This window comes from Corvus hawaiiensis, chromosome 4 (genome assembly GCF_020740725.1).
Source record: "Corvus hawaiiensis isolate bCorHaw1 chromosome 4, bCorHaw1.pri.cur, whole genome shotgun sequence".
Classification (NCBI taxonomy): Eukaryota; Metazoa; Chordata; class Aves; order Passeriformes; family Corvidae; genus Corvus; species Corvus hawaiiensis.
This window is the reverse complement of record NC_063216.1, coordinates 1,181,712-1,207,333: the sequence shown is the minus strand read 5'-3', so window position 1 is coordinate 1,207,333 and position 25,622 is coordinate 1,181,712. Positions and strand designations below refer to the sequence as shown.

General features: G+C 41.4%; 1 protein-coding gene across 5 annotated transcripts in view; it reads right to left on the bottom strand.

The window, feature by feature from the left end:
* The window catches only part of ADIPOR2 (adiponectin receptor 2), a 45,078-nt gene that overhangs the window by 9,410 nt on the left and 10,046 nt on the right, over nt 1-25,622 (bottom strand). For 4 of the 5 annotated variants that reach the window (XM_048301059.1, XM_048301061.1, XM_048301064.1 and 1 more), the window contains exons 2-3: nt 12,802-13,037; nt 168-287 (exon numbers count right to left, since the gene is read on the bottom strand). In XM_048301059.1, coding sequence (XP_048157016.1) covers nt 168-287; nt 12,802-12,969 — 288 coding nt within the window. In that variant the 5' untranslated portion in view covers nt 12,970-13,037. Of the gene's footprint in view, nt 1-167; nt 288-12,801; nt 13,038-19,526; nt 19,608-25,622 lie in introns of those variants that run through there. The other variant, XM_048301063.1, reaches the window with a different exon arrangement.

The window sequence follows — 25,622 nt, the reverse complement described above, 5'->3', positions numbered from 1 at the left end:
TGAGGAAGTGTACTATTGCCAGCTAGAACACGAGATGCCCATCTGGGGACAGTGAGAACCTCCTCTCCCTCACATCAGTAGTGCAGTCGCTCCAATGGAGGGAGCTGCTGCCCACTGGAGCTTCCTAGAAAAAGGAAATTACTTCAGCAGTTTCCACGTGCTCTTACCTTACACACAAACTCCTCCATTCTCTCCATAGCATGGTGGGCTTGTAGAAGAGGTGACATACCCATAAAACCTTCATCTTCTTGAGGTGGCTCATCATTGTGTTTATTATCCTCAGAACACTGGAGGGAAAAAACAGAGAAAATGCTTTATAGAAAGACAGAGAAAGGTGATGTTGTTTTCCATATAGAACTATGACTTGAGGTCCTGGCAAATAAAGAAGTCTTTCCATGTACAGCACTGAGAAAAGAATTCAAAAGAACAAGCAAAAAAATGATTACATTCTTAGGTATCTGAGAACAACTCACATGTCTAATCCATTCTGCATATGTTTCCAGCAGGTTTGGAAGCAAGCAGTGCTCCTCTAAGCCATGCTTCATTAAATCCCAGGTATGGAGTCTGAGGCTTGCAGCATACCCACCTCTAGGGAAGGATTACTCCCTATTTTATGTTTCAATGTCACTGTGCTGGTGTTAATGCCTCTATAATGTATCTGGCATTTTAGGGTAATAAAAGGTAAGTCAAGGAGAGGAATCCATTTACCTTGTTAGAAATGTTTCACCTCAATTTTCAGTCCAAATCCAAAAACCTATTCTGTTTAACTGACACTTCTGTTCAGCTTGTAATCCAGCACTGGAATTTACTCATTTGTTTGATTTTTCAAGGTATTTCAGAAACTACTATGAAACTTCTGCCAGTTAGACAAAGGCAAATTATCAGAGAAAAGCAGGAACAGGGATCAGAGTTTTAAGCAAAGTTCAAATATAGAGAAACATCCATCTCCTCCAGGTGTTCCAAGAGAATTATGAAAAGGAAAACTAAAACGATCTCCTGAGCTGGGATATCAGGCTGGTACACATCATTAATAACTTCACAGGAACAACATTTGGTAGTTTTCTGCTCTATCATGACTTATCACATCATCTGCATATTATGATACACTCTAGCTTCCCATGCAGGAGAGATGCAGGGAGCCATGGAAGTTCTACATTCCTGTTTGCTTCCTGCAATGCTCATGGCCCATCAGAGACTCCGTTCAACACTTCAGCTTCCAAGGAAAACAACTGGGAGGAAGCTAGGAAAGAGAGAAGGAGCTTCAGACTTAATGCAGAGAGCTGCCACGCACCCCGTGACCAAGCCAAGAAAGCTCCACAGCCAGCAGAGAGGGAGACTGGCCTCCTCCACATTTCCCAGAACACTTCTTCCCCTCCTATTCCCGTATCAAGGTTAACAGCTTTCAAATCAAGATGATGTATCAATAACACCATCCAAAGTGGCTGAGAATATAGTATATAACCTCACTTACTATCTATCTATATCTACAAATTATTATCAGTAATGCAGATTAATGCCCTGAATGTTCAAGCCAGGGATGGGAGCTGGCTGTGCATTTGTCCCACATTACAGCTCTCTCCTTAGTGTAAAGCCTTATTAACTGTTTCTGCCAAGTTAACTCAATGAGCTGCTTAAAATTTTAATTTTTGAATAAAAAAAGGAGACTTCTTCTAGCCTACAGTGAGCTATCCAGAGTCTTCAATATTTTTGGGGTTTTGATAGAGAAATGACATGCTAATACCTGCTTTTGTAACCAATGCTTGCTGCAGTCACTGAAGCTTCATCTTTCAAAGAGGTCCCATCAATCAGTTCTTGACCCAATTTTGCTTATCCAGAATGCAATTTCTGGTACGTAATACACAGTATATACATCCTTCAAGTTTTACATATGACCTCACATTTGTCCACACTAGGAAAACTTGATTGCATAAACAAATCTTTGTGGATAACCCATGTCCCTTGTACTGTCTGCTCACCTTCATTTATCATTCCAGTGAACAACCCCTCTGAACAATCTCTCGTATCTTACAGCAACGATTGATATATTGACCAGCTCTAAGCAGATTCTCCAGCAGAATAAGACAGTATTAAATACACTCACTCTGCCTAGGTTATCCCACTAGTTCTACTCAGAAAGGCACCAGCAAGATGCAAACAGGTTTAATATCCTTCTAAAACAGGCACAATTTCTGTTAGGCATTGGAATTTTTTAAAAATTTGGTTTCATTCTGACTCAACAACATTCACTGACATTATTTCTCACACTGTCAATTTTACTGGCTTTTTCTACTAATGGAGCTCTCTAGGATTCTCAGCTTTCAGTATCATAAATAATTAACTCAAGGTCATAGAAACACAGAATGGTTTGGGTTAGAAGGCAGCTTTAAAGATCAACTAGCCTAAGTCCCCTGCTGTGGAGGTCTGGATAAGATGCTCATGACAGTCTGCACAATTTAGCACCCAAAGAAACCTTTGGTTTCCAGGAGCATGCTTTATGGAAAAGCAAGGCTGGCATTTAGGTTCCAGTGCGTTTGACAGAGGAAGCACTGCTATGCCTTTCAGCTGCTCTAGAATTGCCTCCCCCAGCAGCACACAGTAACCAGCTCAAACGGGGTGAACAAGTTAGTCATCCTCAACTTACACAACTGGGTGGACTGAAGGAAAAAGGTCCCTTACGGAATCAAAGCCTGTATTCATTGTGGTCAGCCCAGTGACTCAAAGCCAAAAAATGTTCATTTCCCCCTCTGCACATACTCCCATTTCTAGAATGATGGGAAGGCTTAAATTTGAACAGACTGTAAAGCTTGAAGAGCACAGCTATTTCTGAACTAGTCCAAAATCTTTGCATTTTGGCCACGTGCCTACAAACAAATCATTACTGAGCTTCTTTTGGTGATAAAAGGAATTCATATCATATACACAGTCCAGATTACTGCCAAAAAATGGAATTGATTTTACTATCTCCTTCCTGCCATTAAACTGCAAAATTAGCATTCAAGGGAAAAAAAACTAAAGCTCAGCTTCTTAGTCCTTTTCTTGCTAAGGAGGCAAAATGAGGCCTGTTCTGGAACATCCATCCTCCATTGACTCCCTCCTGTACCGTCTCATTGGGAAGAACAGTAAACTGTGTCTGTTGGAAGCCAGAAATCCAGAGGGGAGGGCAACACCAACACCAGTTTTCACTTGGAAATCTGAAGGAGTCTACTGACCTTCAGTTCTTAAGGCAATAACTGAAAGGAAAAAATACCACTCTTCTGCTCCGAAGGTAACACTTCCACTATGACAAGTTCCCTCATATCTTAGGACTCACCTATTTTCTCCTCTTTGGCTGATTGTATCAGAAATTCAAGACTACTTCTAGACCATAACAACACAAGCAGGCACATTCTTTTAGGACCCGTTTTCAACTATTTCTAAGTCCTGCCCACAGAATCACATTTTAAAATCAGAAACATATTGGGTTTCTAAGACCATGAAGGAAGTGAGAGCCCAGAAGAAAACTCTGATACTCCCACTTTTAATGAGCTATGGTATATCCTGAATTAAGTGCTTCAAGAATAACTTTTGCCTTTGTAGTTCCTAGACCATAGGCCAAAGGGATGTTCCAGATGTTCTTTTACATCATCTCATTTACTCAACTTCTTTTAAAGCATCCCAGGTTTGACTAAATAATTCTGTGAAGTCTTCAGAGCATTTTAGAGTACCTTTAAAAAAAAACCCTTGTTTGTAACAAGCAAACTTGTTACAATCCTCAGTTGTCACTCTTCTAGTGCACACATGCAGCAATGCATACAATCAGTCTTTCACATTAATCAGAAATCATGGCTTCTGGGTACTTACACTCTAAAAGGTCTGGACACTTAATTCTATGGAAATGCCAAGCAATCATTCCAACTTTAATCCTACTGCCTTTGCAAATTCCCAAAGTGTTAAAGCTACCAAAAACCAGCACAGGTACCTAATGAGATGGAAATTATCCAACAGATGTATAAGTACAATCTGAGTTGAGTAACGGTACCAGAGAATCAAACAAATCTGAAGGACAAGTGAAAATATCCAGAGGAACCAGCTTTACTGGTTTATCCATATTCACTTTATTTTGTCAAGTGTTACAGTTTCTTTTGTGATAAAGTGACAGACAAGAATGTAGAAGAAAAAGGTAGAGATCAGACTTAATTATATCACTTTGTATGAGAACCAGGCAACACACTTCCAGGGACAGATCATCATCTAAACAAGAATTTCAGAGCATGTTTTGGTAGGGATCAAAGAGATTTAATACTAAACCCAAGACTTAGATCACCAGAGCAAACGAAGAGCAAGACACCCTAGAGCTCCATCGCACAGTGCTGATCATGAGAAAAGTTTAACAGTAAAATCTCACTCTTATATAGCAATGGTACAAAAGGTAAAAAAAGGTTTACATTTAGTACAAGAATTTCTCATCTGAATGCAGTCCAAAAATGTCAGATCACATAGCCAAAGATCCTGTTACAGAGAAAAGTGCAGTAAAACCTGCTCTAGTAAATGCAACATACTTCTCTTGTCTACTACAACAGCTTATCCTTCTCACATAGACTAACAGTTTCTATACTATCACTCTCAAATCTGTTAATAGACATGCTGTTTAATAATGTCCTTACTACGGAAAAGCCTGTCAGAAGTCAATTCATAATTGCAGAAAAAGATTCCAGAAACATTTTTCCCACTTTTCACTAAGTTATGTTCAATGGACTTCAAGCAGTCAAAGCGTATTTTGGTCTGTAGTTTCTTGATGTCAGTTTGAAGATTTCTAGAAAGTTTCAGAGTTTGCACGTGACTGCTGCTTGCACAGGTGACAAGCAAGTTCTGGTTCATCACTTCAGAAAGTCTCATCAATGTTGTTGATTTGAGTGTGCAAACTAAAACATAAGTTAAATCTGAACAGAGCCACCTTTTACTCTGTAAAAAGTGGCCATCTCCTCCCTCACCCCCATCTGACCAATGCCCATCCCGTCCCCCAGCAGAGATCAGCAGCTCCCAACTGGCTCTCCCCAGTTCATACACTGGGCTCCATGTTCCACGCTATGGAATATCCCCTTGGCCAGTTCAGGTCAGCTGCCCTGGCCATGTTCCCTCCCAGCTTCTGGTGCCTCTCCTCGCTGGCAGAGCTGGGATGCTGAAAAGTCCTTGACTCAGGGTAAGCACCACTGAGCAACAACTAAAACATCAGTGTGTTATCAATGCTATTCTCATCCTAAATCCAAACCACAGAACTGTACCAGCTGCCAGGGAGAAAATCAGCTATCCCAGTCAAAACTAGGACAATTAGTAACAGCAATAAAACTCTCCTAAACCCCAGAAAGGGCACAAGTTTTCTGTATCAGGGCTTCTTTTCAGACAGAGCCATTACTCAGTTACCCAGGAGCCTAACTGACTGTGCACATACCTATGTAGTATTAAGCTCTGCAGTTAATGAACTCCCAGGTCTCAAAGGTCAACTGTTTGTCATGCCAAGTCACCACCACGATGTCACCAGTGCCCTAAACCTACCACTGCAGGAATTTTCAAAGTACCACGCAGTCTGTATCTGTTCTGATATTCTTGCTTCCCTCAGCTGCTGACAGACACTCCCCCACTCTCTTCTTGATCTCTGCCCTGACAGAACTCTGTGCTTTGGTAGGAACACAGGCAAGATAGCTCAGAAAAACCAAATGTCTTGATTAACACTGAGTCATGGCATATTATATGACATGGTATTTATACCCTAGTTTCTTCCTAAAACTCAAGTTACAAACATATGTTGCTGCATTTACAATACCACTGTTATCCCCCATATTAAACTGAAGTCACAAAGTCTAGACATGACTCTGAGTTCTTACTCTTGTTTATCTTGATCTCATCAGATGAATGATTAATAGTGCTTAACATGACATTCAAGTCATTTTATGTTCCTTGGGGCAGTGTGCCAGATTCAGTAACTCGAGAGCATTCAGCATAATGGCCAAGATACGTTCAAGGCTATAATATAAAAATGTTATTTTTCTAATCACAGCTCTGTAACATCCTTTTCAGCTGGCCAGATTGCTTTTTTTCAGCAGCAACTCCTCTGTGCCCATTCTGTCAACTGACCTTTTATCAACCAGCCTCTTGTAAGGGGGAAGCAGCAATAAGTGCTGCCACGCCATCTCTTCTAAAAGCCTGTTGCACATCTTTCAGAATTTCATCAACTTGTATTCTTTGTGTTGTAAGAAATCAACCGGAAACGAACAGCACCATAAAACTTTCCTCGACTTCCCCTAACTTCTGCACATACCAAGTTATTTTAAAATAACAGCTCTGTCCTTTAGAATTCACATTCTCCCTGACAAGTTTGTAAACACAGCCACACCACAGTTTCCAAAAGGCTGACTACATCCATCCTCTAAGCAGGGTGTGCAAAGTTGCGTTTGCTGTCACTGGACCAAAACAAGTCTTTCATTAGCACTTAAAACCCTTTAGGCCTGTTGGTCAAAATGTCAAGTACTTGAAGGTTCCTGGAGTTTAATGTTTTTCCTTTGTAGGTCACCTTCTTATAAAAGATACAGTCCATTTAATATAGCACTTGAAAACAGCTTTACACAACTGGTCATGGGTGACTGCTTGCTGGCACTCATTAAAAACAAGCACTAACATTCAAAACGCATTTAGCAAATAGTCCTAGGACAAAGTCACATTTTGGTTTCAGCAGCCTTGCTAGAACACTGATTAGAACTAGCTCCCTTCTTAAGTATCTTCAGATGGAAAAGGTCTGTTGAACCTCTGAGCAGCAGCAGCAGCAGCTGCTACTGATTTTCTGTTAATGTCCAGTATTTGACGAGGGCCCAAGGCCTCAATGCCCACATGTGCTCATCAGTACAGTTTGGAGGAGAGCCTGTACAAATTGTCTCTACTGCAGAAGAGTCTCATGTGCCTTTTTCTGCTCCTCTGCCATTGTCAATCCTGACAGGAGAAAAAGAAAACAAGCATGCTGGGCTTATGGAAAAAGAAATGCTCTGTTACAAAAATAAGCAAAGAGAGATTGAAAGTGTACTCCTGAACTTAACATAACAGCAGAGTCAATCAATCTGAAACAGTTGGAGGAAGATGCAAGTTAACCCACCAGCACAACACTATTTTTTTCTCTTCTATCACTGTGAAAGGTCGACGCACCCCCCCGCTGCTGCCCAAATCAGGCAGATATGATCTCCAGGAGAACAAAGGCAAAACCCGTGGAATCCAACCCTTGTCCAGGGAAACTGTTGTGCCAGTGAATTATAAACAGAACTACTCCCTCCCTCTCCTAGTTTCAACACGCAGCACAGCAAGCAATGGTTACAAAACCTGCTGGCAGGCAGCAAACTCTGAGCACCACCACTTCCCCTCCCTCCCAAAGCACGGAAACACTCCACAGTAATGGGACACAGTTGAACCCAGCTGCAACTCAACAGCCTTCACCTAGGACAAATTCCTTGGTAATTCGGCGAGAGTTTTCTGGGAGACAGAGCAGACACAGAGACATGGACATTTCCTACATGTTACCAGCCTTCTGGGCACTGCCTGAGAATGCCTGACTGGGTCACCAGTTTGCCTTTTCTGCAGCCTTTCAAGCTCTCACAGTCTGCTCATAACCCAGGCACATCAACTGCCAGCAAGGGAGGCATCAGCATCTGACCAACTCAGGCCTGTGGAGCCTGGAAACCATCTCCATAAACGTGTCACACTGTCCTCATACTGTCTAAGTGGGAATACTTGGAGATATTCTGCTCTGTGTATCCAAAAATGCTTTCCAGTACAAAAAAAAAAAAAAAAAACCTACTCTACTCAAGCACTTCAGTGACTAGGAGTCTGAGTAAAATTCACATTACTTCCAGTTCTTAGAACAGCAAGTGAAGGAGAAATGCAGATGTTAAGATCTTTTGATCTGAAGCAAAATCTCAACTCACATGCTTTCAAAGAAATAACATTTCTTCCCAAGAGTTGCAAAAATGGAGGAAAGGAAGAGATAATAAAGAAATCTACAGAACAACAACATTTGAACACAATCAGCTTTAAAACAAAAGGAAATGTGCTTTGGTGGGACCTCAAACTTGATTTTGCCAGGCCTCTTCCATTCACACTCTACCAATAAAACCTGCAATGCAATGGAGGAAGAAGGCAAATACAGAAGCAAATGCCAACTTTGCAATCATAACCCCAAAGAACCAATAGAAAAACGCCAGACTGAAAAGGAAGCTAAATGGTTTAAACTTGCAAGTAGATCTACAAAGGATGAAATTTCACACAATCAGAATTAACAAATATTAGCTCCAGAAAGACTATTCCTAAGACTCAAATGTCTCCCTTTGACCTTCAAGACTTCACCTCAGTCTTTTTCACTCAGCTGGCATGCACCAGAAAGCCAAGCTGACGATTCCATTTATTTACATGCACCCTGCTGCAATACCAAAAAGTATGTCTGTAGTCTGCTTCTGTAGATAACATGTAAACACTTCTGTAACAGAGGCGGCTTTGAGTAAGTCCTAGGATTCAAATTAAAAGCCTCGAGTCATTTGCTCACCCTCAATTACTCTAGAAATTCTCTTTTGTACCTGAAATCCTGTTACATCCTTCTGCCTTCCTCTTTCAAGTCACTTTGGTATTTATGTTCTAGAAAGACTCCTGTAGGTACATGGAGATATCATGAAATTTGTCAGAGGTCAATTAAGTTCTCCTTTGAAAGCCCATACTCCCTTGAGAAGCAATCCAGAGGAGTATTTACCCAAATTTCTTCTGCCCATTCAGATGACTTGAGGGCTACACAAACCTCCTCCCAGAACCTTACTGTAGGTTACCAAACACTTCAAAGCAACAGGTCTCCACTTTATGGGCACGTTTTGGTGCCACACAGGACAACTGCACAACGCAGCTCAACTGCATGGAAGATGAAAGCAATCGGCATCCAAGCACGGAAAACCCGATGAGATGACTGAAACAAAGGGAAAGAAAACGGTTCTTTTGTTTACCTCCTGTCACCGACAGGTTTAAGTACAAAAGGAAAGAGTCAAGCACAGGGTTTTGGGCTGCATAAAGAGCCCATTCATCACATTGTAAGAAGTCACATGCATTTGATTGTGTCAGCTTAACAAAGTCACAGCAGGAGAGATTTCTTTAGGAACTATCACTGATGGAATTGCAAAGGCAGTTAAGACACAGAAACTCTGGGACAGGAGAAAGGATGCTGTCCCAAAGGCAAGGCAATCCAGGATGCTACAGGAGGGAAGCACCTGCTGAAAAATGCCTTATCAGCACATAGTGTAAACCAGAAAAAGGAAAAAAGGTTTAAACTGCTGAAGGAATGAGAAGAATTATGCAGCTTGCTTGATCCCTTTCTCATCATCAAATGCTTACCATACAGACAAATGGTTACTATTTCTCCAAATCACAGAAGGCTCACCACTCACCTGCCACTACACTAATTTCATGTTTAAAGATAGCAAGACATGTATCTAGTCCTTGAAACTGGTACTTGGAAGAGGGGATAATCTGTGGACATATTTGCACTCTAGGAGAGAACAGAGTTATGGAATAAAACACAGACTGAGAGGGTATAAATAGGATATTGATGATGTATGACTTGTATCTTCTCATAGGAATCACTATATAATTGGCAGATTAACAGCACTGGCAGAAGGATGCAGCTGTGTCATTATTATTTTGAATAAGCATGTTCAATATGGCTAGTAATTCTTTGCTACATGTATCTGAATGCCACAATTTACAGGAAGTAAGATCTTTAATTTTTAGCTCACAGCTATGCAACCTCCCAGGTAGGTTACTGGTGCCAGGGTCAAAAGCCTCAGAAAAAAACCTTTTAGGAGTAAATCTTATTTCTTAATATTATCTCCATTTTTTTTCCCAAGAAAATGCTTTACTAGTTATGAGGACCAATATTTTGGCCCATCAAAATGAGGAGTACACAGTATATAATGCAAGCTGCGAGGAAGATGGAAAATAATTCTGAACAACATAATGACATGCTTCCATGCTTTCCTCCTTAGAAAAGACTATTAAAATAATTCATCAAAATCAACTACTACCTCTTAAGAGCTCAGACTGCTTACTTCTACAAGTGGAGCAGGAAGTGGATATACAAGTAGGGAAAGGGAAAGGAATCTTGTACAGGAGAGTTTGGAGAAGATTTTATACAAGTAAAGAGCTGCAATGGTATAAGCAGGGTAATAGGAGGCAGTGGGAAAATAAACAATGCAGTATTATCACAGGATAAAAAGGTACACATTTTTACACTAATACCTCAAGTCTTAGGCCCAGTACATTTTAGAATACATATTTATTATGATAAAAGCTTTTCCTAAGTAGAAGCATTTAATAGCATATTAAATGATGATGGGGGTTCTACCATCAAGACACTACACAGCCCTCATCCACGTCCCTCCTCCAACAAGGAATTGTTACCATCAGCTCCATCGTGGCTGCATTTAGCACTAAACACTGATGCAGTGAGCACTACTTGAGACCTTTTATAAGGCTATGTTTAGCTTGAGTGCCTGAGTACTATTGCCATCTAGCCAAGAACAATATCCTTATATTACTGTTATCTAAACATGAACCTCTTCCAGACCAGAGGAAAACCAGGCTTTTGAACTTATAAGTCATGCTAATGAACTAATAAGTCTCTCTGCTGAGACAGTTGCACAGAGCCAGAATGCACAGCAGAGCAGAAGAGTGAATCCTAGCTGACATTCGAGCAACAGCTGTGCTGAGGCTTACACAAGGCAGAGGAAGATGTACAGCATGATGTTTTTTCCAGATTATTTGGAACACTGCAAAATATCACATAATAAAGGCCATTTGGCAAGCCAATATTGGTACTTTTGACAGCAAAGTGTTTTGGGATGATCCATTAGAAGCATCAATTATTCAGCCTTTTAAGACAAAAAACAATTTAAAGACATCATACTAACAAACCCAAGAAATCACAGAGGACAGGAATAAAAGGGTAAAAAACAATTCAAAAAGGCAGGAGGCCATCTATGGCAGAGAAAGTGATACAGATTAAGATAGAACAGCAAGGCCCAAATGGCAAAAACAAATTTCTGTGACAGCACTTTAGAAGACCAGGAAAGAGAAATCAAACATGAGAAAACCAAACATTTGTAGTGAGCCAAAACAAAAAAACCCACAAACTTTTGTTGTATGGATGAAAGCAAAAAACCAAAAAGACAACATGTGCTAAGAATGTCTGAAAGAGGGAATGAAAGTACTTCAATCATTTCATTTCCAAAATGTTAGAATTAAACACTGATTCATCCAGATAATTTCTGTGTAGCTAAGCAAATGTACAGAAAGAATTAAAGCACGTAACCAATTATGGACTTTTACCTTGGCTATTCCATCCACAGGCAACAGGTAACTCTCATTATTCAACCAGGAAAGTCAGAGGCAAGAATGACAACAGCCTTCAAAACAGATGATCCCAAAAACACCAACAGATAAACATGTAACTTCAAAATATCTGCTAGCACAACTCAACTTTTCTTTTTCTAACCAGTCTTGGCCAAGGCCTTCCACCTTAAACACATGCTTCACAACCTTGTACAAAGCAGAAGACGACTCTGGGTATTTCCCTCGTCATGGTACTGAGAATGTCCTAGAGAAGTCACAGCAGTACAGCTGCGAGCGCCTTGGCTTGGCTTACTAGACATGAATACCAACCCTGACTTCTCATTACAAGAATGCACAGAACTAAATTCTGTAAGGTCTCCAACTCATCAAGCTGAGAAGGCAAATACCAGTTCTCATGTCAGCTGATCCATGACAGGGGGCCACACACACACACCCAGAATTTGTGGCAAATGCAATTACAGCCACAGCCCAACATACATTAAGTAGCACCAGCATGTTTTTGCTGCTGGCTAAAACCACACAGTTGCTGTGACTGAGCTGATACAGTAAACTCATTACTCCATGATAAACTGGATAGTGAGTCTAAGACAAAGGCCTCTTCCACTTAACTATGCTGATATCTACCTGAATATATCCTGGGAGAAGCATTAATTACATTTCTGGAACTGTCTAACCAGAAGGTACTTTTGTCCAGTGCTTAGACATTGTCTTTGTAGAACACCTGATTAAGCTGCAGATGCCTTTCTGCATGTTGTGGCTGCTAAAACTTCCAAAGGTTCATGCACCAAAAATTTATAAACACTGCCACTGGCTTAGAAAATGTGTGAGCCACCAACTGCTAAAGGCTGGGAGAGTGTCTGAGGCAAGCAACACAAGGTGCTTCCCCATCCTTTTGCTCTTCCTTGTGAGTCTGTTACTGGCTGCTGTCTGAGACAGGATATCGTGCATCGTTTAGTCTAATTCCAGCAGGAATGCTTGCAAACAGATCTTTCTGTCCTAATCATCAGAAAGATATCAATTAGCCAAGGTTCTGATTATATGCAGCCGGAGTCAATACTTCTCCTTTCACCTATAATTAATTGAAAATTACAGAACAAAAATATTTTTGTATGAGCAGCATCTCAGCAGAGAACAAACCAATACAAGTCCCATTTCTTTGAGGAAAAAATAAAAACAGAAAAGCTGGTAAAACTAGTTATGCCCAGTCTTGTCACCCAAGTTCCCATACATTCAACTTGCATACTTCTGGAATCTTCCTGGTATTATTACAGTTATTTAGCAGGCATTAAAAGGTTGTAGGCTCATGGTCCACATTTCTGAAAGCTATCTAAAATGCTGAAGCACTTATGCCAAAACTCATTTTTCCTATCAAGCCTAACAGGTAACCATATGACTTACATTTTCCTGATCAGAAGACAGTGGTGGCTCCACTAGAAGAAGGCTCTCCTGAGAGCTGTCCTCTTCAAAGGTTGCCTGTGCTGTTGCAGTGTCAGACATGTGTCCTTTTCTGAGCCGTAGACCCGGCTCTGGAGAACCAGCATTATCGAGTTCCGTTAGCTCATTCATGAGATGCTGGAAGCCTTCTCAAATATTCTCTTTCTTCTTGGTTCAGTTTGGCTGATTATGCCTTGGCTCTGAAAGACAAATGGTTTGTGTAACTCAACTGCAGTCGAAAAGAAGAGTGCAAAAGTTGGCTGGAAGAAGAGCTTGCTTACGAGCTACCAAACAGCTATGACAACTGCCTTTATATGTGCCCAAACTCCCACCAGATCAATCACACAGATTTCTACACTGCTGGATAATGAATTCTCATCCTGAGACCACTAACAGTTTCATACCCTAACACAAGTGAAACACAACTCTGAAGGATGATAGAAAAGTGAGCTTCATAAAACAGTAAATCTACAAAACCACAGCAAATTTTTATGAATTATTTCTACAAAGTTGCAAGCACCAGGCTGTAAATACTATTTAGAAATAATCTACTTATCACAAGTACTCCACAATTATTGTATTTTTTGCAGGTATGAAGCTCATACCCAAGCTCAGTTATCCAGTCTAGGTTTCACCAAAACTAGGACATTAAGTACTGGTTATAGCAATCAAGCAAAGCTCAAGCAGAGCTCAAGCAGCAACTAATTTTAAACAGACTGCAAGGAGGGCAGTAGCACACAGAGCAGTTATGCTTCCCTTGCTTGAATTAACACGGTCACAATCACTGCCAGGAACGGGTTTATACCTTTACTTGGGCAAGGAATTAGAGCACGCAAATTTAAACACTGTTCATTCCATCAGAGCCATCAGAAACAGGTAAATCCCCCCGAAAACAATAACCATGATTTCTACTCAGAAAAGTAATTGTATTTTACACTTACAACACTGCAAAAAGGATTCAGGGTAAATTTAACTCAAAATGCTAAAGATTTGATCAAATTTAGAGAAATTTGGTGACAACTGTTAATCTGAGCCCTCATCCAAGAGTATTATTGGTCACATTTGTTTTGTACATCACTGTGTGGTGTCACTTCAGCAGCCAGTTAAGAGATACCTGTTTGACACTGGTAGCCTTGGGAGGCACAATCTCCAGAGAACAATCTGAGTGCCACAGAGCATCAGAATGTATTATGAGAATGAAGCCACAGCTGAGGCTTCAGAATCACTCTGAATGACCATCTATTCATTTTGCACTAATCACTTGGCGTCATTCTTATTACTGTAGCACCTAAGTACTCAGATGTTACTAACACATAACTACATTAAGACAACCCATCTAACAAGTTTTAACTTGCCAGTATGCATAATTAAATTGGAATTTTAGTGGCCAATAAATGATGCTGAAATTTGTCATAATGTAGGAGGGAAAATTAAAAATATAAGATAGGGAATTGATATTGGCAGTTTTGTAATAAAATGTCACCTCCAAAAAGCCAATAAATAATGTATTCTGTCCTTACAGGAACTCATTTCATTTACGTATGATCACTACAAGGTAATTCTCAGCTCTGACAAATGGGCTATAGGTAATTTTGCTGCAGCAGTTTGTAATACTATATCCCCTCAGCTGCCTGGCAATCCTCAGAGGAGAGAGCTGCTAATGAGCAGGTAACAGACTCTGCAGAACTAAATGATACCAAGTTGTCCAATTTCAGTATGGCACACTGCTTTAATCACCCAAGATAGTAAGGTGACAATCTGACAGTAGAGCAGATGGCATCCCCACCTTCCTGCTACCTTCACTACAGGGTCAGCAACCTCCATCTGAGAAGCAACATCTAAAACAGCCACAGCTGTTTACTTGGTAAACACAAGGGCCACAGGAGAATTAAGATGAAGTTTAGCAACATTACACAGGAAGCTCAGTGAAGAAGTTGAGCAAGTAGATTTTAAGAGCAGGAACAAATATTTAGAAAGCCAGAGAACTGAAATCTTGACTGTTTTTGTCATATTTCAAGCAGCCAATTCACAATTCTATTTTTATGCAAGAAACATGAAGGCATAATCACACTGCCATTTGGCAAAACTGATGTAAGAAAGAAAAGAGTATGCAACAACAACTACAGCTTGAAACTAAGCTAACAGGCACCTTAATCTAAAAGGCAGCCTGTAAGAGACTCATTTCAGTACAGTACTACGCTGGTTTTGGCTGGGATAGAGCTAATTTTCTTCCCAAGTAACCATTACATGTGATGGAGCCTGTCTTTCCTGGGGATGGCTGAACACCTGCCTGCCCGTGGGAAGTGGTGAATGAATTCCTTGGTTTGCTTTGCTTGTATCCACAACTTTTGCTTTACTTATTGAACTGTCTTTATCTGAACCCACAGGTTCTCTCTTTTACTCTGAGGATTCTCTCCCCCATCCCAGCAGGGCAGAGTGAGCAAGCAGCTGTGCAGGGCTTAGCTGCCCGCTGGGGTTAGACCACAACAAGTACACTGAACCAATTTGAAACTGTAGCTAAAACCAGAAAAATGCAAGTAAGCAGAGCAGCTGTTTATAAACAACAGTTACACACAGGCACACCCCCCTACCTGCTATTCCACACATTTCAAACAGGTAGTCAGTACTAACAGGCCTAGCTCGTTCCACAGATTGGGCAATTTCATGAGACGTTTAACCAGCAAGCTTTACTGGTTCTTCTTTCTGCCAGATTTAAGCAATAGCACTGCCCCTGTGTGCTGCATTACCACTATATTGCCTAATGGCCTGTCCTTACATCACCTCTGTGACATTGTGGGAGCAATGCTCTGGGATGAAGTACAGCCACACAACAGGCTGAACCACATTTGGCCGAGATGCTTGCGAAAGGCTCTGCTAATACAAGATACAGGAATGCCAAGAGACTTTTACATCAGACCTTGAGGATTTACTGCACGAGCACTCGCTGCCAAGCATTCACTAAGGTTAAAAATAAAAGATGCATTTCACCTCCAGCGAGTCAGATTTGCCTTCAGCAGTAGAGCTGGTCTTCAGAGCTCTGCAGAAATAGAGGCTGCTGTTTCTTGAAAATACAGTGAGATTGTTCAGTGAACTAAGATGTTTCTATGTCATTCATGCAGGATCCTCTTAGTGCTAAATATGCTTGCCCTAAATGAGCATGCAAAGGTAAGCAAGATAAAAGCTAATCCAAAAGCATCTCTACTGGGTCTTAGTTCTTTTTAAAAATGTACTACAACAGCAAGAAATACATGACTGAATGCAACAGGAAGGTGCCAACACAGAAGTGCTAATAGCCTGAAATATCTGTTCACAGGTGAAAGAAAGCAGTGAAGACTATGAACAGGAAAGGCATAGGTGGTCTTTAAGTTCTATCTTAAAGTTTCTATGACTCACAGCCCAGTGAACAATGACCTCTTCTTAAGAAATTAGGAAGTTTAAGTATGGTCAGTAGCAGCTAACCAGAAGATGATGGTTGAAACACTGTGAGGAGACTTACTGCCCCATTCTAAGATTGCACAGTTCACAAAAACAAAAACTAGAAAAAAGAAATCTATAGAACACCTGAGGTCTTGGAAAATATTGCTTTGTGTTTCATTGAGATGATAAATCTCATAAATAAAGTCCTTCAACATTTTTTGTTGCATGCAAATTAAAGGTTTCATTAAAATTAGCTTCCATTTAAAGAGGAAGTTGCCATTATGACTTAAAATCTACTTAATGATTGCATACATAATATCAGCATGTAGATGAATCAGTGAGTTCCTGCTGTGTTTAAATAAGCTGAGAAAAGCATCTACAGAGTTTGGTCTATTGGGTTTTTTAATACAGAAAACTTCTAGATGCTCTGTCAGCTTTTAGAAAGGACTTAGCAGTTTAACAGAAGCAGAGTTCTAAACACAGCCTATAAACACAAAACGAGGCACTCCTTCAGCCAACTGTGCTGCTGCCTTGCCACACACCCCCTAGAGCAGCCTCAGCTGCTCCCTCCAGCCCGGTTCAGCAGCGGCCAACCCCACACAAGGACAGTCAGTGCCAGCCTGAGGCTCAGCCCTGCCATCTTTCCAAACAGAACTAGCAGGCAGTATTATTCCAGCATTCACTGCCACTGTGCAATGGCACAGGAGTCAACACCCACAACTATCGGCATATTTAGGACACTGCTTCACTCCTTGATATGGAAAGACTAGTTACACAAACTTAAGCACCACAGGATAATGCTATTATTCTCTATATGACACTCCCCAGGATAAGCACCACAGCCCTTCTAACCTCCCAGAATTCACCTGGCACAAGGACTGATTTACTGCCTAGGCTAAACCATGACACATGGTAGTAAAACAAAGCAAACGCATTAACGGTAGTGTTTGTAATTAAATTTAAAAGATCTGTCACTCCCTTTTTAGGACAAAACACAGCCTGGATGGTCAGACTACCTCCCACTACCCCTAAGCAAAGCAATCTCTCCAGTACTCCACTCTCATCAGTTATGTTCTTTCCTGTAAGCAGCACAAGAATGATCCTCAGGAGGTATTTAATTCTGCCTGTAGGAAAATGAAAATTCTTCTCCCTACACTCCCCTCTCAACTGCCTTTCTGGCAGAAACTTTCCTGTGCAGGTAGGCAATGGCATCCACTGTATGCTGTTTCCTTGATAAACCTCTTCCAAAGCATCCATTAAAGCAGCACAAACAATGTATACACAGTGGATGGTTCTTCCTACGATTAGCTCATTCCCTCTAACAGAACTTATCAAAAGAACAAAAGACTATCGTGAAAATTTCAGGCTACACATTTCTCAGAATATTCATTAATGTTTAATGTTTAATGAAGGGCTTGAGTGCCCAAAAAATTTTGTAAGAGATGCTGTATCAGTCTACAAACTTTGCCTTGCCTGTGTCCACGTGCCATGGCAGCTACAACCGTGCCAGTGGAAGGGCAAAGCTGATCGAACAGTGAGACTTTACCAAATCCCCAGCGGTTTAGGCAAGGCCTCAGGAATAGAATAGGCACAATTCCATTCCCAGAACTGTCAGCACAGGCACAAATGGCAGAGCACTTCCACTACAACCCATGGACAGACTGACTGGGATAAGAACACAGCTTACACAGGGCGATGGGGAATTTTGTGCCTATGAAACAGTTGATTCTGGCTACCTTGAGTGAAACAAGGTATAGTGATTGAAATGCACTTTTCTTGGCACATTGTATTTCTAGTACTATCCTCTGGTAGGGAGCTTCTGTCACAAGTAGTCCCTCACAAATAGTACAGTAAGGCCAACTTGAAATACAGGATTTTTATCTTCTTTTTTTTTTTTTTTTTTTTTTTTATTTAACAGTCTTTCAACCATTGAGCTGTCTTTTTCAATTCAGGAGTTAAACATTCACAGTTAACATTCCAAATATTCTCTAAAGCTACAGTCAAAAACAAAGCAAACAAGGGTATGTATGAACAGGAGGAGAAGGAAATTCTCACAGAAGACTTTGTTTTCTCAATGTACCCTAAAGGAAAAGTACGAATCAGGCTGTAAAAATTCTTTGGAGGTCATCTTTAACAATGAGGAGCCATGAGGAAGTAATCCAACACCTCTTTTCTTGATGTAATTTCCCTAGATAAAGAGGCATCTACAAAACAAAGATTAGACTCCCGCAGAGGGTCAGTGGCCAAAAAGCTGTCTTTGTAACTTGTAAACTGTCACTGGACGCTTCAGCCTAAGCTATTTCACAGCAGGCTGCAGAGGCAAACAATCAAGCACATTCTGATGCATTTGGATGCAAAGAAAGGGAACAAGCCAGCAGCCTGCCTGCATTATCGAAATGCTTCCCTTTCAGAGGATCCCATTACATTGTTACATTTGTCCAATTTGTACTGCAAATTGGACCCCAGTTTTTTAACTGGGTTGAGAGTTATGTCAGAGGCTGGCCCACCCCCAGAGCACAGTGTCCGGTCCTTACAGACTGGATGACTGCTGTAAATCGGTTCTACTCTTCAATAAACCAAAACCAAGTGAATTGTCACAAAAGCAGTACAAAACTAAGAACAGAAGTTCAAGTTCCTTTCACATTACATTCCACAAATATCCACAGCCCAGACCTGGAAAACCTGCTTTTGGTTCACTTTTCATTAAATGGCTGTTTCTCCAAGTGAAAAGCATTCCATCTTTTGCCTTTCAATGATTTTATTTCTGTGGCATGCTACTCACACCAACTTGCTTCATGGCTGCCAACAACAAAAAGATGCAGTTCTTTTATGTTAGTAACACTTGGGATCACAGATTGCCTAGAAGTGAAAGACTGAAATTAAACATCACTTTTCTTTTAAGTGAAAATTCAGAATACATACTTTTAGCTACTGCCTCAAGGACATCCAATTCACAAAACTGTTGGGTGAAGATGAAGAAACCAAAGTATTTGGAGCAGGCACTAAAATCCAGAGCTAGACCACAAAACTGAGGTTACATTCCTTTAACCCCTCTACAGAGAGAATCTTTGCATGGGAATGTAAAGGGCACCAAGATAGCAGCAATCCAGAGACAAATATTCCCCTACCCTTCCTCCTAGGAAGCCTGTGTTTCAATCTCTAAAAACTGAATCAAGATCTTTTACAGATCAAGAAAATGCTCCAAGGCCCGGAGCAACTGTACAAAAACAAACGCTGCAGCCCTGCTTTGAAAACCAAAGAGGAATACACACATTTCAGGCTGCAAACTTCCACCAGCAAATCCTTAGGACAGCTGCTTTCAGTGCTCCTTACTGGCCTGCTTGGAGACCTCTTTATTTAGATGCCACCGCTGCGCAGATTTAAGGCCTGGCTGGTGCCCAGAGGGGGCAGCTCCACTTTCCCCTGTACAGGCAATGAACAGCTCCACTTCTCACAGCTGCCCACCCCAGAGGCACTCTGATATTTGTCACAAGCCCTTCCAGGTGACAGCGTGGAAAACCATTAACCAGGGGAGGGGAATGAGATCATCATTTGCCACGTAAAACGCAAATGCCGTCGAACGCATAAAGTGCACTGGCTCAGCGCACTATCGGGGAAGCAGCGTGGACAACGTGACAAAGGGCAGCACCCCAGCCCCAAAGGTTTAACTCTACATATATTCTAGGCAGAATTTTCCTAGCCTAATGAAAAGCTGGCAGTTATCTGTTGGCCCTAACCTTTAATCGTTATATATGTACACACTGTGGCCTTTACTATGACCTGTCGACCAGGGCAGACCACACCTAGCACAGCAAACCAGACACCTTACCAAGGTCCCTACTTTTAATAGAGCTCACAGGATTCGGAGGCCGGGTTGTAAAAAGCTGACACTCTTCCCAGTTTTTGGAAGCACCTGCTCTCTAGTTTTACTGATAATCTTGATAAGCTTTACACATGAGATTGTGAGCTTGCTCATCAGTGTTTTGGTTTGTGTCTGACAGGCTTGGTCTACAGAATATCTGCATTCCCATATTAGTAAAAAAATAAGAACAAAGTGAAGTTACTGCTTCAGCTGCCCTCAGCAATGGCACTTCTTCAGCTGAAAGCAGCACATCCTCGCCTCAAAAGCCATGCTGTTGTTTTGCCACAAGTCAGACAACTAAAAAGCTGCTACTTTTCTGTAGCAAAAATTCTACAAGAACATTTTGGAAATAACATCCACAGAATTGTATCAGTCTAGGATCAAAAAGCGGTGCATCATCTTTCAGATTCCTTCTTAACCACCAAAATTCAAGGAAAAGAAGCAGATCCACTATAACTAGGACTGCATCTAATTTATGCCAATTAGAAGCAGATTTAGTCAAGTGGCTGAAGTTCCACGTAAGACCGGGTAAAGCTACTTGTTAATTACTTATTTTAACTTCCTTAATGCAATGGCCATAGAATAATTTCAGTTTTAAAAGACAAATATTATTGAGAGTTAAGAAAAGCTGATGTGAACGTTAGTCTCCTCTACATTTAGTGCCACTCCTTCAGACACAAATATCTTTTGTGGTAACATAGTTCAAAATCATCTTGACTTCTGAACCAAGACCAAAGACACTGATATCATAAGACAACACTGACACAATTTAAAAGTAGAAATGTTAAGTTAATCTTTTACTTTCTACTGCCCTATGACTAAGGAGAGATTTCAAAACACCCACAGTCTACTTATGAGACTATACTGCTAAAATGAAGTGGGGATGTAGCTTGAACTCAAAACACATCTGCAGGTCCTAGACCAAGACACTCACACAAAACATCATCTTGCTGTGGTTTGTTTGACCAAAATACTTTTTGCTAGTACCACTGTGCTCCCCACAGAGGTTTTTGCTGCAGTCTGTGGTCTAACCAGTACAGCGATACCAGTGTAAATTCTAAGTTTGAAACAGCTTAAGATCATAAACATGCCTCATGTTCATTTACAGGTAATCAGGAAGCATTTTGTGAATATGCACCTTAGATGTTTTCCACAACTTGGCACTACTTACTGGTGCATTCAGATAACCACGGGGGGGGGTGATGGGGGTGTGTGTATGTGATCCACATTGCTTTCAACTCAAAAAACCCCCCTCAAAACCAGAGAAGTCCCCCAAACACACAATGGAGTTGAGGGAAAAAAACGCTGTAAATGAGCTGGGCAATGAGGAGCACCTACCTTCTAGATACTTCCAGTGCAAAAAAAATACTGTGTCCCTACTCTGGAGCATGTAATTGCCATCCACCCTTTGGTAACAGAGCTACACTGCTTGCTAAGTACAATGGGGACTGGCTGTAACATTGGATTAATGACAATCAGCACCATTACAGGAAAATAAAGATTATTTTTTCTGGCAAACTATTTACAGAAGATAATTTGCAACATAAAATACCAGCAACAGCAGATTAAGCAACAAATTCCTCGAGGGAAACAGACACAATGCTTACACTTACAAAAATCTCTTATTACAAAATAGGAATAAAGGCTAAATTTCACATAAACAGAAAAAGTTGAAGCCAGACCTCCAGGTTGCCTTTATCATGGGTAAAATACAGCATTTACTCTAATTATGAAATTCACAAAAGGAAACACAGCATTATGTGAAGCATTTACAGTAAGCAGTGATGGATGTGTATCACAGTTAAGCACTACTGACTACCCTCTCACCTACACAGATCCCCACATGGCAAGGTAAGATACAAAAGATAGGATTTATCCAGGATCATTTACTCCTGCTCCAGAGCCTGGAGTCACAAGAGGGTCTGCCACACCCTTCCTAGACTTGCAAGGGACATGCAGGGATCTGGGGACATTGAACGAGGGGAAAATCAACAACGCGCAACCCTGTACACGCAGCACTGCCGGTGCCAGCAGGAGCCCACGTACTCCATATCGAGCCACAAGGCCAGCACTGAGGTTTATCACATTTCCTCTGTCAGAACTTCAGCTTTTATGCAGTTTAGCTGTGACAGGAGCTCTTCTAACTGCCCAGATGCCATTGACTTTTGCTGACCTTGGTGTGATACAACCTCTAGTTATACTCCACAGAAAGAGGAATTTTCAGCGATGTTGAGAAATACCGGCCTAGCATGACAACAGTGGAGAGGCAGGATGCAGCACACAGGAGTACAGGCATAGGATACGAGACAGGACACAGCCTTGCCACATGGTGACCCCACAGCTAAAGAACTCATTAAAGGACAGTTAAAAAAGGCAGGCCTGTAGCCTAAAGCCGGCTTTCGGGGTAACAAAGAAATTGTAACTAACATACATAAGGGACACTGTATATAGTAAATTCAGACATAACTTGGAGCTTTAGACCAATGAAGAAAGAAAAGAGGAATAAAAGCATATTAGCAAAGATACCAAGGAAACTCAAGTGGATCCTGGAGGGAGGAAGAAGAAACAGGGAATAGCAACATCACACCCCTCCCAACAAATGATTCCTAGGGCTGACAACCTCCATTACCCCCTCCAGCAGTCCAAAGCTGCTGACCTAAAGACCCAGAGCAGCAATGGAAGGGTGAAAACAAATCACAGAGAAGGGACAGAAACCAAAAAGTCCGTGTGTTACAATTTTAGCTGCGTTTGGTAACATTTTTGTGGATGTAACTGCCACATTCTTCTTAGAATCATTAGGGAGACATTCATAAAGAAAAACTGAGTCACACTGCTAAAATTTCCATTGTACCAACAATTAGTTCTTGGCCTTACTTGCATGCATGTTACTTTTATAAATAGCCACATGCACAAGGGGTACTTCCTCTTTACCATAAAGAACATAACAACAAAGGAGAAGGAATGCAAGATTCCATCCATGGTTGTCTTTAAAGCGTTATAGGAAAATTACAATAGAGTAACAAGGTCTGAAACAGCCCCAGGAAAAGCAACCGAATGGGCCACCTGAACTGGTAACATTCTCTGCCCAGAGAGGGAACTCTGCTGGAGTGACCTGTCAGTGTTGTTCTGTACCTTAAGGGCCTTTCATACACATACACACTCTCCTACAACAGCACCTGAACACAAAACAGTGAGCCAGGCACTCACTGTCTGTGCTTTCTGTTTGCAGAAAGAATCTGCAGACATCATAGAAGACATTCCATTTCTTTAAGAAACCCTAAGAACAGGAAGGAAACATGGCCGAGTCAATAAGCCCTCACAATCTTAAGAGTAGGAAGGGCAGGAATTTCAGTTGATTTCCTGGACAAGGGCCCAGACAGGAGGAACACGAGCAGAAGGCAAGAACTGGGTCAGCAAACTACTGAATAGTTATCTGTCCTAGTTTTCAAATACTTACTGAAGGTACTCTTGCCCTAGCCCAACTGCATCTATAAGGGGTATTAAGACATGGAGAACTAAGACATATAAACTGCTCTGAAAAGAAGAAAAAAATACCTTAGGCTGGCACAACACCTACTGTCCATGGAGTTAGCAAATAAAGGATCTCATTCTAGGATAAGTTTATTCTCTCTCTGTAAGAAAAATAAGCTATCAAATATAATTTTGATGTGAAGACAAACTACCATATCCGCAGTTGTGACCGAGATGCAACACAGCTCTTTAGATTCACCCGATGTGCACAGACAGACAGAAGACACAGGCCAAGCTTCTCAGCAGAGACTGAGTGCTACATATAGAAGCCAGCCACTAATTCGTATGCCAAAGATGTACTCAGCTGAGTTCTCCAGCTGAGAACTCCATACAGGGGGTCAGACCTGAACAGAGCCTTCCCCACTTGTATCCCCAGGTACACTATTATGGAAAGCATGAAAGGTTCTTCCAGTATTGACAGCACAGTAGTGGCAGATATGATTTTGGAAAAAAAAGTAGACACTGACAAGCTGTAAGTCCTCAGGAAAGTCAATAACCAGCGCCGTGAATTTAATACATTAGAAAAAGCAGAAGGAAAACCTTGGAGGACCATTGACCTGCCCAGATAACCAGGCAAGTCCTGACTTATGTAGATAAGCAAGCAGCTGGCAGTTAAGTAAACAAGTAAGAAGTGAAACAAGCCTTGAATTTATGAAATACAAAATCTAGTATCTACCTTTAATATGTGCTAGTTAATCTGTAATAGTTCGTAAGTTTTACATCACATTTTACACATGTACTAAATTATTTGAGAGAAGGTTTCCTTTGTGATAGGAAAGCAAGCTTTATGTAAAACCAGAGGTGACCACTCAAAATTGCAGTTAAGATTTCAACACAGCACAAGGGTTCCTAATCTTTGTGTCTACAACAACAACACCACCCCAAACAGCAAGAAGAGAAAGTGAAGATACCAACCACTGCCCATCAACCAAGGTAAGGCCACACAGAGTTAGCAGATCACGTTAGGCGACCTCGAACACAAAAAAGTAGTTTTTGACACAGCGATAGGTAAACCTTGGAACTTCTTGCTACAGGATGAGGATCCACAGGGAAAATGGACAAACATACAGGGTAAATCCATCAAAGGGTATTAAGCACATGAAGCCACCTTTAGCTCAAGAAACCCCTGAATACCAGGGTGCATTTATGTCATGTAGCTTGCACATTCATGGTTTGAAGCTATTTTCTTCCTTAGGGGATGGACATCCTCACTAAAAGCTCACTAAAAGAGTTCTCTCTGAGGAAGGACAGCAAAGGGCCTAATGCACAGAAACGAAATACAACAGGAAGGAAGTAAAATTATTATGAGACAGAAGACAAAAAACTCCACAGAAGAAAGGATGAGGGTTGAAACAAAATTTCCTAGGGATACCAGGCAAAGCACCCTAAGAATACCAATAGCTCCCCAAAGGCATCCAAGAAGCCAGTAGGCACTACCCTGAGAGGCTCTGGCCAGCGACTTATGTAAGAGGACAAGGGGACAGAAAAACCCTGTGGCTGCCAAGTTTCTTCCTTCTCCCCTGAATGGTCAGCTTGGCTGGGACTGGTAGGTGGTCCTGCAACTTGGCCAGGCTGCAGACTCAGAGGGTATAACTAGAAAGGTCAGGGACAAAGCACAGTCAAAGGCTCAGTTAGAGGTGCTGCAAGCTGGCACATTTGGCACACGCACGTCAGGATTTCATCCTGCAGCCAGGGAGGACACATCAAGTGAACCGTGCCGTGAACACGGCCGGGGCACAACTCTCACACTGCCCCCCACCTCAGCTCTACTGACACACACAGCCTGCTGAGCACAACCAGCCCAAAGCTTCTTGGCCTCTCTCTTTCAAGGAGGTCTTGTCACTTTGTGCGTGGGTGACACACAGGGGCAAGAAAATTGAGCAAGTGAAGTACAAGAACACAAAGATGTTTCAACAGCAGGGCTTGGAGGCACACGGGTGGATATCACACAGCCTGCTTGGATTACACACAAGAG